Below are 13,339 nucleotides of genomic sequence, written 5' to 3' on the forward strand. Positions count from 1 at the left end.
GAGTCCGTTACCGTCGCTCCAACACGACGTCACCTCCGGGTCTTAATACTTTGCTTTATGGAGAAAAAAGGATCAATTCAGAGTGTACGGTCGTTTATTCACCGCTTCAAAACAAACAAACATAGAAACTTTTACGATCGATCGGACTCGCTCTTTGCCGGCAGCTGTACAGGTCAATAGCTCCGGGAAAGACGGTCCCTGGTTATGGGTTGTCTCTACATTTAAGGGAAAGTTTCCTGTCCAGGGGGTCGCCTTTTCCGGGGCAGTGGTTCTGTTATGTTAACTTCTGTTTCGAGTCACCTGGAGAGTAACTTCCTTCCTTGCCTGTTGTGTGGGCAAGTTCCTTTGTCTTCCAGCCCCCCTCTTTTGGGTGTGTTCCGTGTTGCCCTTTTGTTTCACGTCCACAGGTGTGAACAGAGCAGACAGACAGTCCTTCATTAAATCGCTGAATAATCTCTAGTCTGTTTCAAGCTACCCTTGACACAGTGTATATCAGTATGCAAGTGAAATGTTGGTTGTGAATGTGTATTTAAACGTTTAAGCTCTTAGATGAGGCTAGTATTTTATACTCTATATTTTGATCATCTTTTTAGCATTAATTTAACTTATGGCGTATACGTATAGTGTAGAATAATTTCCAATCTAACAACTCCCCCTGTTGACGTGGCCTTTACAGGTCACGTCATAAACAAAAAGGTCCAATTTTTCTAAGTAAATGGTTGTTCCGCAGCAATATTTTATCATTACTTTATTATTATATTATCTAATATTATCATTTTCCCAATAACATATTATTATCATGTACCTGCACACGCTATATGTATAACCGAAAATATAATCATCTGTCTGTTATGCTTAAAACATTTTAAAACGGTGACACAAGGTTTGGCCTTATTTAGAGGTGGTCTTTCATCATTCTTTCATGTTTCTCATTAGTCCAGTCCGTCTGTTGGTCCGATTGTTCCTCTTTGGTTGTTGGTATGATTGTTCTTCACCAGTCGGTTCGACTGTTCTTCCTCGTAGTCTAGCTGGTCTTCTTCGTCCATGATCCGATTCCAGGCGTGTAGAGGAAAAAACGATCCCAGTAATCCGTCTTCTTCAATCTTCTCCGAGTCCATCTTCTTGAACCTACACACAAACAACCTTCATTCAGGAGTAGCTCTGACCAAAAAAAGTTTTTTATTAATGTAATAGAATTGGGTAATTTCCCCATGTACTTATCCGCTTGTTTTTTCTGATGGGGAATGTGGTTGATGCTTCTGAGTGCCTTTACTCATCCAGGTCAGAAAATCCTGCGTCCACTGATTTTGACCCTGGTTGGAGAGAGTAATATACACGTTCCCTGCCCTCTGCCTGTTACCTGGCAGTATGAGTCGACCACAATACATGTTCTTTTACCCTATTTGTTTATTTTGTATTTTTATTATTTCCATATTGGTTCTTTACATTTTTTATATAATTTTTTATTTCTACTTCTAATATATATTTTATTTCTTCTTTAGTTTATTTTAAATCTAGATCAGTTTTAGTTTTAATCTAAATGAGCTAATTTTTATTGTTAGTGTAGTTTAAGTTTTTAGGTTCATTCTTAGTTTTTGTTTGCTTATTTTTTCATTTTTCTTTTCTTTTTCGCTTTGATTTACCCGGGGCGTCCCCCATTTAGGACATAAAACCAGGAATCCCCACATCAGTTTCACCAATACTGTTCACTGTTCATTCATTTCTCATTCCATTCATTCCATTCATACATCAACCTCCCCTAGAGGACACATAACATCTTTTTATGTTACCTGTCCTTTGGGCTACTGTTGTCTGATCATCTCAAAGATCACCTTGATCCAACTCCCCCTGTTTAACTACGCCGTCTCTGCTGTAGTCCTTCTTGTGGAACCTGTGAGAGTCTTAAGATGTTATTTTACCAGGTTTTCTTTAAATGATGGTGTCACTGTTCTGCACTGGTGTTGGTGCCACCCCCTGCTGTGTCACATTCCAGGTATCTCCACCTGAATGCTTATTTAAATCTGGATCATCCATGACCTTTGTTAGGTCATTTTAAGGCTTCCGGTCTCCTTCAACTGTAAAAGGAGAACTAGACATATTCGTTAAATACAAGAAAAACATACAACTTTTCTTTCTGCAAAATTGAAACTGGGGTGTTATGTTGTCTGACCTCACCTGTGCTGAACTTTGGAAATCATTCCTTTACCATTGAATTAAAACCTACATCTATTTTATATGAAACCTTTCAAGTCATTTTTCAAGTGAATGTCACCACTATTTATTTATGTTGCGAAGACTTCCCTGTCAGAACCATGTCTTCTAAATGAGATTGTAAATCATTGTACAGTAAGGATGAAAGAGTAACCATTTTCACTTTCATTGATAAATTCAACTTCTGGAATTAACAAATTCCTGATAAAAAACATCTCATGGGCTTTGTAATGCAATGTTTTTTCAAAGCCAACTAGAATCTTCTGTGCATCACCGTCTTGCCCAAAAAAACATCTTTCCTTTTGACCAATTGTTTTTATCATTAATTACATTAGAGACCTTTCTTAAATGACCATTTCAGCAACTGATTCACACCTCCACTTCTACAACCTGATTCACACCTTCATTACTACTCAAAATTCTTCTCCTTACCTACATCTTACAACTGGACACAGGAGTCACTTTCTCCATGAGCCTGACATCATCTTCCCCACTGCAACACGGCTCATGTCGCATTGTTTACAACCTGTGGAATGTCAGCAGGGGTCTGTGTCCTTTGTTTTAACTGTCCTCACAACACAACTCGCTCCAGCCTCTGTGTAGCTGATTTAAAACATCTCCTTTCCTGTAATTACACAACTTAACACATTCAGTTAGAAATAGCCTTAAAAAATGGAATTATTTTGTCTTGTTGCTACTGTATCAATTTAAGCTATTCTTTTATGCTACCATTAGTTTGATGAGGGCTGAGGATTCATATCAGGTAGGGGGGTGAAAGCAGATTTATGCATTATTGTATTTTAGGCTGTTAAATAATGCTGAAGATAGAAAGGACATTCATTACTCCAGTGATCTGGTTGCCCACATGAATAACAACAGTCGTCGTGTGGTGTGAAATACTGTGGGGCTGCAGTAATTGGTGGCCGTTGTGCCATTTGTTTTTCTTTCTGTCTTTCCTTGACCTGTTGACGAAGCTCAGAGAGTTTTGTTTTATTCAATTGTCTCATGTCATTTTTGTCACATTCTTCTTGTTCTTTCAATTCTTCGATAAACATCTTAACATAATGGCTTAAATATTCTTCCCATTCTATTATAGATTTTTTATCCAATCCTACTACAGCCTCTAAACGGTTTCTTACAGAAGTTGGGCATCCCTTTACAATTGCCCCCCTGAAGAGTGCAAGGTGACTGTCAGTTAGTGGACCACCCAGTTGTTCCTCCCACTTAGTCCTATAACGTGTTACATATTCACTACCACTTTCTTCATTTTTGTACATGCATGACGTTAGTTCATTCACATCCACCTTTGTAGGGAACGCCTCCCTCATGGCCAGCCATATATGTCTTGAATGATGAGAGAATGGTGTTTGATGAGGCTCGCATTCTGTTCCTGCTTCTTCTTCTATTTTTGACACTTTATCAGCACCCACACATGCTGTAACAATTTGTCTCCAATCTCCAATAGCCAATACAATTCCTGTCATATTGTTGCAAAAAACATTAATCCACGGACCTGCTCCTCTTTCCAACGGAGGAAGTTTTTCTTTCAGACATTGTACATCCATCATACTTGCTGAGACATAATCAGTATAATCCCTCCTTCTTCCACTTTTCACCACTAAAGGAAATTGTCCAGAAAGGCTTGTTCCTAATCCATCTGATCTTTCTTTTAGTGTCCCTTTCTCACCTTTTCTAGTTTTTACTGTATATTTAGAAGGTTTCAATGGCGTGCCTGGGTCAAGTTTATACTTACAATATTTGTCTAGTTCTTCATCCTCACTGCTGCTTTCTTCCTCGCTGTACTTTTTCTTTTTCAATTTATCTGCTTTGTCCTTTGCTTTTTTACGCAACTTTTCTATGGTTTCTAGTGCACTTGTCAGGGCTGCACTCACATCTTCATCTTCTTTATTTTGTCCTTGTCTAATTGCCATTTCAACTGATCTGTTAAGTGTTTTTTCTGCTGTGTCTAACAGATCTCTTGTGAGATTTTCTTGCCTGTGTGTTATTATTGCTACATTATCCATAATCTCTTTTACATTTATCATTTTTGTTTTATCTATTTCATTACCATCTTGATCCATCATCAGCTGCCCTCCTGTAACATTGAACACTGGAGCCTGGGTGTTCACTTTTTCTTTCATTACCATTTTTTGCAATCTATCAGACAACATTTGTGAGTTTACATTTTGGTTTCCACCTTCTAGGTAAGGTGGTGGTGAATCAGTTTTTTCAGTTACATTATTTTCATCAACAACTTCCTTTTTAACAGCTTTCACTGGTGCCATCACTTCAGTATTTAACTTTATTTTTACCATTTCCATAATCACAAAAAATCTGTCTCTATCGGTTTTAGATTTTTCTAACAAAGCCAGTCTGTATTTTTCACTAAACAACATGCTTGTTTTTCTCCTCCTAATGACTTCAAGTTCAAGATTAATATTTTTCACATTTTCACCAAGAATATCTTCTTCAGGCATAGGCATGCCCCAATCAGGCAGATTTCCAACCTTCCTTTGCTCTTTAGCCCATTTATACCAGTTTTTCACAACATTTTTCCGATCCAACGGAGCAATTTTTTCCACATAAGAACTTACAGAGCGAAACAATACAGCACCACATGATCCTATTCCACGAGACTGCCATTTTAACCGCAGTTCAGATAACTCCATTTCTTCTTTTTATTTATTTTGTTTTTCCTTATTTTTAATTAATTTTTATTTTATTTATTTTTACACCAATTGTTCGTCTCCCTCTCTATATGAGAACTGTCACGCTTGAATACCTATATTATAATCCCAAACTTTATTATGACATGACAATCAAACAAAGTTATTTTTACCCTTATTTTGTTAAAAAAACTCATAGAACTTACAAGAAAAAACTCTTTTTTAAACCCAATAGAAACTGAAGAATTTCTTTCCACAAAACTTGAAAAAACACGTATTAGCATTAACGTCGCATTTAGTCAAGAAAGTCGTTATTTTTTTTATCACAATATAGGTACTCACTATGCAACCAACGTAACATAAGAAACAACAAAAGTATTTCAACCCTTGTCAAAAAACTTGCGGCATCAATCCTCGCAAGAAAATGCTTTTTAAAACAAAAAACACGCTTGAATACTTATATTATAATGACCAAAAATCTATTAAAAAAAAACTTGTGATATAAAATTCACAAGCAAAAAACGCTTTTTTCAACCAATAGAAGTCCACGGCAGTTGACCGTAAAACTACTTTTATAAATAACTCCAAGTAAGCCGTTTTTTCCCTTTTTTAAAAATAAACTCGCAGCATAAAACTTACAAGAAAAAAACCTCTTTTTTAACCAATAGAAATTCAAGAAAGCTTATCTATAAATTTCTTCCCAAAAAACTTAAAAAACACACATTAGCGTTAACGTTGTATTTAATCAAGAAAGTGTTTTTATTTTTTATCATAATATAAGTACTCACTAGTCAGCGTAACCATACCCAGAAACTCGATTATTTAACCAAGAAAAGCCTTTTTTTTAAAACATTCCGTTCGTACTCTCGGGGGTTAAGCCTCTCTAAAAGGGTGAATTAAATGCCTTTAAAACGTGCTAATAGAGATATATTTGTCACTCGACAGAATCCCCGGCCAATTTTGTTCTGTCTGTGATTACTTTATGTGCCGAGAATCGTAACGGAAAACCAAAACCAAAACAACAAGTTATATGTTCGTTTGCTTTACAAGCGGAATCAACGCACAACCCATCCACTCACACAGCTTCGGACATCGATCAACTCAGCCAGACGAAACTAAATGCAGAAATCAAATAAAAGGCTTTCTGCTTACCTTATCTTTGTCCCGTTCGTCCGGCTGAGAAAAAACTTCAGTCAGTCGCCATTCCTCTTTCCAAGAATCTCCAAAACAAATCCGCGTCACGGCACCATTTAAAACGGATAAAACCGGAGTCCGTTACCGTCGCTCCAACACGACGTCACCTCCGGGTCTTAATACTTTGCTTTATGGAGAAAAAAGGATCAATTCAGAGTGTACGGTCGTTTATTCACCGCTTCAAAACAAACAAACATAGAAACTTTTACGATCGATCGGACTCGCTCTTTGCCGGCAGCTGTACAGGTCAATAGCTCCGGGAAAGACGGTCCCTGGTTATGGGTTGTCTCTACATTTAAGGGAAAGTTTCCTGTCCAGGGGGTCGCCTTTTCCGGGGCAGTGGTTCTGTTATGTTAACTTCTGTTTCGAGTCACCTGGAGAGTAACTTCCTTCCTTGCCTGTTGTGTGGGCAAGTTCCTTTGTCTTCCAGCCCCCCTCTTTTGGGTGTGTTCCGTGTTGCCCTTTTGTTTCACGTCCACAGGTGTGAACAGAGCAGACAGACAGTCCTTCATTAAATCGCTGAATAATCTCTAGTCTGTTTCAAGCTACCCTTGACACAGTGTATATCAGTATGCAAGTGAAATGTTGGTTGTGAATGTGTATTTAAACGTTTAAGCTCTTAGATGAGGCTAGTATTTTATACTCTATATTTTGATCATCTTTTTAGCATTAATTTAACTTATGGCGTATACGTATAGTGTAGAATAATTTCCAATCTAACAACTATCATTTATTTGTTTGAATAAAAGATAATATTATTATTATATGGGACTATCTTATCTGTATCTTCTGCAGTTAATTGTCATTTTGATGTTATCCAAATGTCGCAATATATATATATATGTTTATATATATTTTAAATATTAGTTTAATATATATGTTAACTGTTAAGTATTCTGGCAAGATTCAGAGAGAACGCTCTTTTATTTACTTTTTTCTTTTGTACTACTTCTCTCTCATTGGTGGGTCCTTTCCGCGTGCGTCACATCCGCTGCGTAATATTTTCTGTAACTCGGGCACTTTTCACGTTCAGATTCTTGGATTTTTTTTTTTGTCCTGTGGCTTCAGTTCTTTGAAGTTTGTCTTTTTGTGATGATGGAGATTAGTTCCCTCGGCCTCAGTGTAAAACAAAGTTCCGCCCACTGCTCCATTTTCTTCTCCCTTTACTCCATTTTGTTCTGTCGGACGGAAGCGCCTGATTCGTTCCTCTGGTCGTGGAAATGACATTTTGAAATTACAGATTTAAAGATGACTTTCGTAGTCTGGTGATGCTGCCGATGACCGTCATCTTGCTCCTTGCTTTCCGAGGAACAGAACAAATAGAATTCTGCTGAGGATGGAGACCAATGAACAAGGTACACACACACACAACACACACACACCAGACACGCGATGTTTAAAGAAATGCCAAATTTTAATTCCATCTGAATATGCACAAGATCAAGGGTGTTTTAATGGTACATTTACAATGATGGTGTTGTGGTAGAAGCAAAAACGTCGCCCTAACGCCATCTGGCGGTCAGTTAAATAGTGTCCTTGCTTTCCAATTGAAAGCCAATAAAAGGACATTTTTGCTACAAAAGATGTGTATTTAATGAGTAAACTCGGCTCCGACCGCACTTCTGTAAGGATTTTTTTATTGATCAATGAAACACTGACTTCTGAACAATTCAATTTAATCCCAAACAGCTTTGTAAAACACAGAAAAATAGCCTTAAATGATGAGTAACTTCATTACACATGGTTAAGTGTCTGGATTTTCCTGGAATAACCTTTTTTTGTATGAGGACGGAACATTAGCTATTTAATCTTCTATGATCTGACTCTTTTTTAAAGTGAGAGATAAATCTAAGGTTTAATCATGGATGGTGACAATAAATTAATTTGTATTTTCCTTCCTAGATAACAATAGTAGTGTGTGACTTTGTATTATTATGTAATGATAGATTGATGGAAGGATTGTTTAATACTCCTTCCCTCATTGTGGAAATTTAAATTGTATATATTACACATATTAAAATATAATAACAAACATAATAATGAATACAATACGACAATAAGCCATTAAGTAAGGAAGTGTGAGAGGGAGTTAAACCAGTTAAAACATTACATTTTTGTTATATAACTTCACTACCGTACAGTGGGCAGGAAGGAGCTGCAGAATCTCTCCTTTGTTGTTGCTTATAACTGAATTGAATGTTTGATTTTTAAACAGATGAAATCTCAATTTAAAGTTGATTAGTATGATGCCAGAACAAATGGATGGTTGAGTTCCTGAAGTGTGTCCGTGTCTCTGTAGATGTTCACCAGCAGGAGTGCAGCTTCAGTCCGGACCAGGAGAGACCAGAAGATCAGCTCATTAAAGAAGAAAAAGGAGATAAAATCAAAGAGGAAGAGGTAGAAGAAGAGGTTTGCGATCTTTCATTCTCTAACGCTGAGGTGAAGATGGAAGACGATGAAGAGGAGAAGGAGTGTCCAACAAGTAGCATGATTGAACATCTTAAATCTGAAGCTGAGGAAAACAACTGTGGAGAACCAAAACTACATACACTACGTCTTCACCCTGACCTGCAGAGGTCACTCTCTTCTGAATCTGACACCGATGACAGTGAAGATTGGGGAGAAGCCAGCAACACTCGGTCAGGTTCAAACCCGGTGGAGAATCCAAAAGTTGTGACAAGTGACAAGAAAGACGATGTCAAGTCACTGATCTGCTCTGGATGTGGGACAAAATGTTCTTCGAAGTCTAAACTGACTCGTCACATGAAAATCTGTTGTGGAGGATTGAATTGTTCATTTTGTGAAAAATCTTTTCGACAAGCATCGCATCTAGAGAGGCACATGAAAATCCACACAGGAGAAAGACCTTTTACCTGCTCTCAGTGTGGTAAATGTTTTGTAGAGAAAGGGTGTCTGAATAGACACATAAGAAGTCACACTGGTGAAAAACCTTTCAGTTGCTCTCAGTGTGGCAAATGTTTTGCAAATAGGGGGAACCTGAAGGAGCACATGAGACGTCACACAGGAGAAAGACCATATGTCTGCTCTCAGTGTGGTAAATGTCACGTGTCAGTTGGTCACCTGAATCTACACTTGAAAATGCACAAAGGTGAGAAACCTCACACTTGCTCTCAATGTGGTAGAGGTTTTGTGCAGAGACACCACCTCAATGAACACATAAAAATTCACACTGGACAAAAACCTTTTTGTTGCTCTCAATGTGATAAATGTTTTTTGCGCAGAAATTGCCTTACCATGCACATGCGAACGCACACTGGAGAGAAACCTTTTAGCTGCCCTAAGTGTGGTAGTTGCTTTACACATAAAGGAAACTTGACCGGTCACATGAAAACTCACACGGGTGAAAAACCCTTTAGCTGCTCAATATGTGGTAATAGTTTTGCACACAAAAATACCTTGAAGAGCCACATGAAAACTCACATTCACTTGTGACATGTATTAATTGAAAGTTAGACATAAAGACCAATAAGTAAAAGGTTTATTACCAAAAAATGAGTCACCTTTGTATCATTTATTTCTTAATCCATCCACTTTTAATATGTGAACCTGAATATGTATGTTTTGGTCATTGTGTTAATAAATGATTCTCCTCTTTTGTGTACTTTCAATCATTCTTTTTTTAGTTAATAATAAATGTTCCTAAATTGAATAATCAGGTTTATTTCGGGATGATTATCTGTATCATTAAGATTGTAATATACTTATGTCTCCTTATCAGTTTTTGTCTCTTATTTATTTATTATTTCACATATAAGTCCTGATTTATTATTATATAATTAAAATAAATCTGATAGGATTAATTGTTTTTTATTGTTTCTGTTAAATTATATATGAAAATGTATTCAGACTGAAGAGCTAACAGAGGCTTCTAAAGAAGAGTCACCAAAATAAATGTGAAAATGTGATTTTCTCCCTATGAAGGAATTTTCTAGACAATTATAAAGTGGAGGAATGACAGAGCACATTACTATTTTACCAGAGTATTGTCTAAATGTATTTGGGTAAGGTAAAAGGGGATCTCAGGAGCAAAGTAAATAATTAAAATCAGCATCAACATCAGAGACATTTGAAATATATCCTTAAAGGCTTGTCCATCCTACCACTGAGATATTTAAAAAAAACTGTGTCTGTTCCCTCTTGTTCGTCCTGTTCTTGTATGGGTTTATTTCACACAATTGTTGACTTTCATATATTTAATGTGTAGAAATGTTTCTTTTCTATTTGGTGTTACCATAGCTAGCTGGCGTGTAACCTGTTGCCGTTTGTGTGAGTGATCCAAATGTTCTTTATTATTCAGATTCTTTAATATCATTTTTGAGAATGTTTTGGATTAAAAAACTCCTACCAAGTTTTGACCAATTTAATTTCCCTACATTTCATCCATATAATTAAATATCTGTAAAACACAGTAGATGACGAAGAGTCACACCCTAGAGCTGCTGAGCTCTTTAATTGACAGACAATGATGGAACTTTTATAAACATAAAACCACATAAATAAAGAAATGTATTCATTTTCCTATTTATTCAAATTTTCTGAAAAGAATTCAGACATTTTTTCCTCAGTTACAGATATATACAGACCAATCAACTCAGATCACAGCATTACATCATAGTTATTATTGGGATGTACTTGATACTTTCAGATATTAAAGGTAAGCGATTTCTTTCTCAGTCCGAAATATCATACCTACGTCAAACTGAGAGCTGCTGAAATATCACTTGAACAATGTGACTGCTCAGCAAATATGATGACTTGTTAGCAGATGGTCAGTATCAATTGTATTTGATAACACACACTGAGAGCAGCTGAAACATTTCTCTGCTGTGAATTCATGCACTTCATGTGATTTCTTACTGGGATACATTCACCACATTGGGGCAAATCCTTCGGTGCTGTTTCAGGCTTCCTTTCTGTGTAAAACATTTACCACACTGGGAGCAGCTAAAGGGTTTTTCACCTGTGTGGATCTTCAAATGTTTCTTCAAGGTGCCATTCTGCCGAAAGCATTTACCACATTGTCGGCAACTGAAAGGTTTATCACCCATGTGAATTCTAATGTGTGCCTTTAAACTTCCACTGAGCGTATAAGATGTGTTACAGTGAGAGCACCTAAAGGGTTTTTCTCCAGTGTGAGTTCTCATGTGTCTCAGTAGGTTCGCTCTTTGTGAAAAACAATTGCCACACTGGGAGCAGCTGAAGGGTTTCCCCCCTATGTGCATTTCCATGTGTCTTTTCAGGTTTGCTTTCTGTGAAAAACATTTACCACACTCTGAGCAGCTGAAGGGTTTTTCTCCAGTGTGAATACTCATGTGATTTTTCAGATTGTTTTTCTTTTCAAAACGTTTTCCACACACTGAACAAGGAAACGTTCCTCCACAGCAGGATTTCATATGCTTGGTCAGTCCAGACTGTGAAGAACATTTTTTATCACATACAGAGCAGATCAGTGAAATGTCATCAGCCTCGTCTTCCTTCTCAGTGACATGATCTTTTGAATTGCTAGAGTTTGAACGAGTATTGAAGATTTCGCCCCAGTCTTTACTGTCGTCAGTGCCAGATTCAGCAAAGCGTGACCTCTGCTGGTCAGAGTGGAGAGGTGTATCCAAGTAACTCGGTGGTTCTGATCCTCCACAGTAGTCTTCATCTGCTTCATGTTTTATGTGTTGAGAGAAATAGTTGGTTGGAGGCTCATCCTCATCTTTTACTTCTTCACTCTTTACCACAACTGGAGTGAACGTGACATAAGAGGAATCTTCTTCTTCTTCTTTAATGAAAGGAGGTCCTTGTTCCTCCTGGTCTTCACGGGAACTATACTCCTGCAGCTCAGTAGAAACTTCTTTATCTGCTGGGAAACAAACAGAAAGTTGTGTTGTTGACAACCTCTTGTTGGTGACAGATTTCTAAACTTAAATGGAAAACATAAAATTCACATCTCAAAATTCAAAAATGATATATTATTTAAAACTAAAAGATGAAAATAATAATCATGCGTCTTCAATTCTTAATATGAATGTATGTGTGTGTTCGTGTTTGTCACAAAAACATTTCTAAATAAAACTCATCAAAAATAAAGCAACTTTAACCAAGCTTTTTATGTTGTTGAATTTATTTACTGTATACATGTATTTGTTTCAATGTTGTTAACTTATTAATGTTTTTTTTTAATTATTATTGTTGCCAGTGATTTTGTTTGTGTTATTTTTCTTTCTGTCCAGTTATTCAATTATTACTATTCTCAGTTTTGTCAAGTGAATGAGCTGTAAAATATATTTTATAACATGTATTTATTATGCAAAATGGAATTGAATCACTGCAAATAAAAATGAAATATTGTATTAATTTTGTGTTTGCTGGCTGCTTAGTTTTCAAAAACAAACTAGTACAATTCAATAAGATTTAGTAAATGCCTTCATGTTGTTTTTTTTACCCAAAATTAAACTAAGAACTAAAAATGATGGCTACACATAATAAACAACCAAAACGAAATGTAATGGGGGACATATTAAATACACATGCTCTTAGAAACTAATTTTACTGAACACTGACACCAATCTACTTAAAGTATGTCTCTTTGACTGTAATTTACCTTTAACTTAAACGTGAAAAGTTGTTTTTTTTCAACTAGCCCAAGCACTTGACTGGGATATGAGAGTCCGCCTGTGTTAAAAAGATGTACTTACATGTCTGTGAGTCTCTTCTACTGCGTTCTTTTTAATCTATTTTATCAATTTCCGTTTATCTAAAGCTCTTTATGTTACATTCAAACAGTATGAAATCCATGTTTACAATAATAAAGACTGAGAGTCGTGGACAATATATTGATTCTCGTCCTCTGTGTACCTGATCTCTTGGTCACCATCTCCAGGAGGATTTTCCTTTTTTTCCCCCAGATTTCTCTCGTGAAGTAAAAACGTTGAGATATTTGCAATATATATCCGGAGGAACCACAAACATATGGCGTGTTTCTGTCAGTCTGGAGGCGCAAACTGGAGGATCAGGTCGAGACCTTTATTCGTGAGAGGATCCTGAAGAGCAAAAAAAAACAAAAACAACAACAACATTCAACACACACAAGAAACAAAATGTAAAGCAAAAAGAGGAAAAACACATACCGGAAGTGAGAACGAAGATGTCACGACACTGACGAATGGAAAGGCTTGTTACTGATTGCGTGAGACTTATCTGGCTGCTGATTGGTGGGACATCGCGTGAACGTGATTGGACGAAGACGATGTTTATCATAT

The 13,339-nt window shown here is 36.7% G+C and overlaps 2 protein-coding genes across 3 annotated transcripts; one reads left to right on the forward strand and one right to left on the reverse strand.

The window, feature by feature from the left end:
* The first annotated feature begins 7,030 nt into the window (after positions 1-7,030).
* Positions 7,031-9,686, forward strand: LOC148087535 (uncharacterized). Its single transcript, XM_087788909.1, has 2 exons — positions 7,031-7,426; positions 8,371-9,686. Exons 1-2 carry the CDS (start codon positions 7,408-7,410, stop codon positions 9,522-9,524), a joined length of 1,173 nt encoding a protein of 390 aa, XP_087645035.1. The 5' UTR covers positions 7,031-7,407; the 3' UTR covers positions 9,525-9,686.
* Positions 9,687-10,642: 956 nt separating this feature from the next.
* Positions 10,643-13,168, reverse strand: LOC148087536 (uncharacterized). Of its 2 annotated transcripts, none has more exons than XM_087788939.1 (2): positions 12,936-13,168; positions 10,643-11,937 (listed from the first exon to the last, which is right to left on the reverse strand). In XM_087788939.1, the coding sequence occupies exons 1-2, from the start codon at positions 12,952-12,954 to the stop codon at positions 10,946-10,948; spliced, it is 1,011 nt and encodes a 336-aa protein (XP_087645065.1). In that variant the 5' UTR covers positions 12,955-13,168; the 3' UTR covers positions 10,643-10,945. The 2 variants fall into 2 exon arrangements, with proteins under 2 accessions (XP_087645065.1, XP_087645058.1); XM_087788932.1 differs by having other exon boundaries at positions 10,643-11,940.
* Between the last annotated feature and the right edge of the window lie 171 nt (positions 13,169-13,339).

This window comes from Callionymus lyra, chromosome 1 (genome assembly GCF_982586985.1).
Source record: "Callionymus lyra chromosome 1, fCalLyr1.hap1.1, whole genome shotgun sequence".
NCBI lineage: Eukaryota > Metazoa > Chordata > Actinopteri > Syngnathiformes > Callionymidae > Callionymus > Callionymus lyra.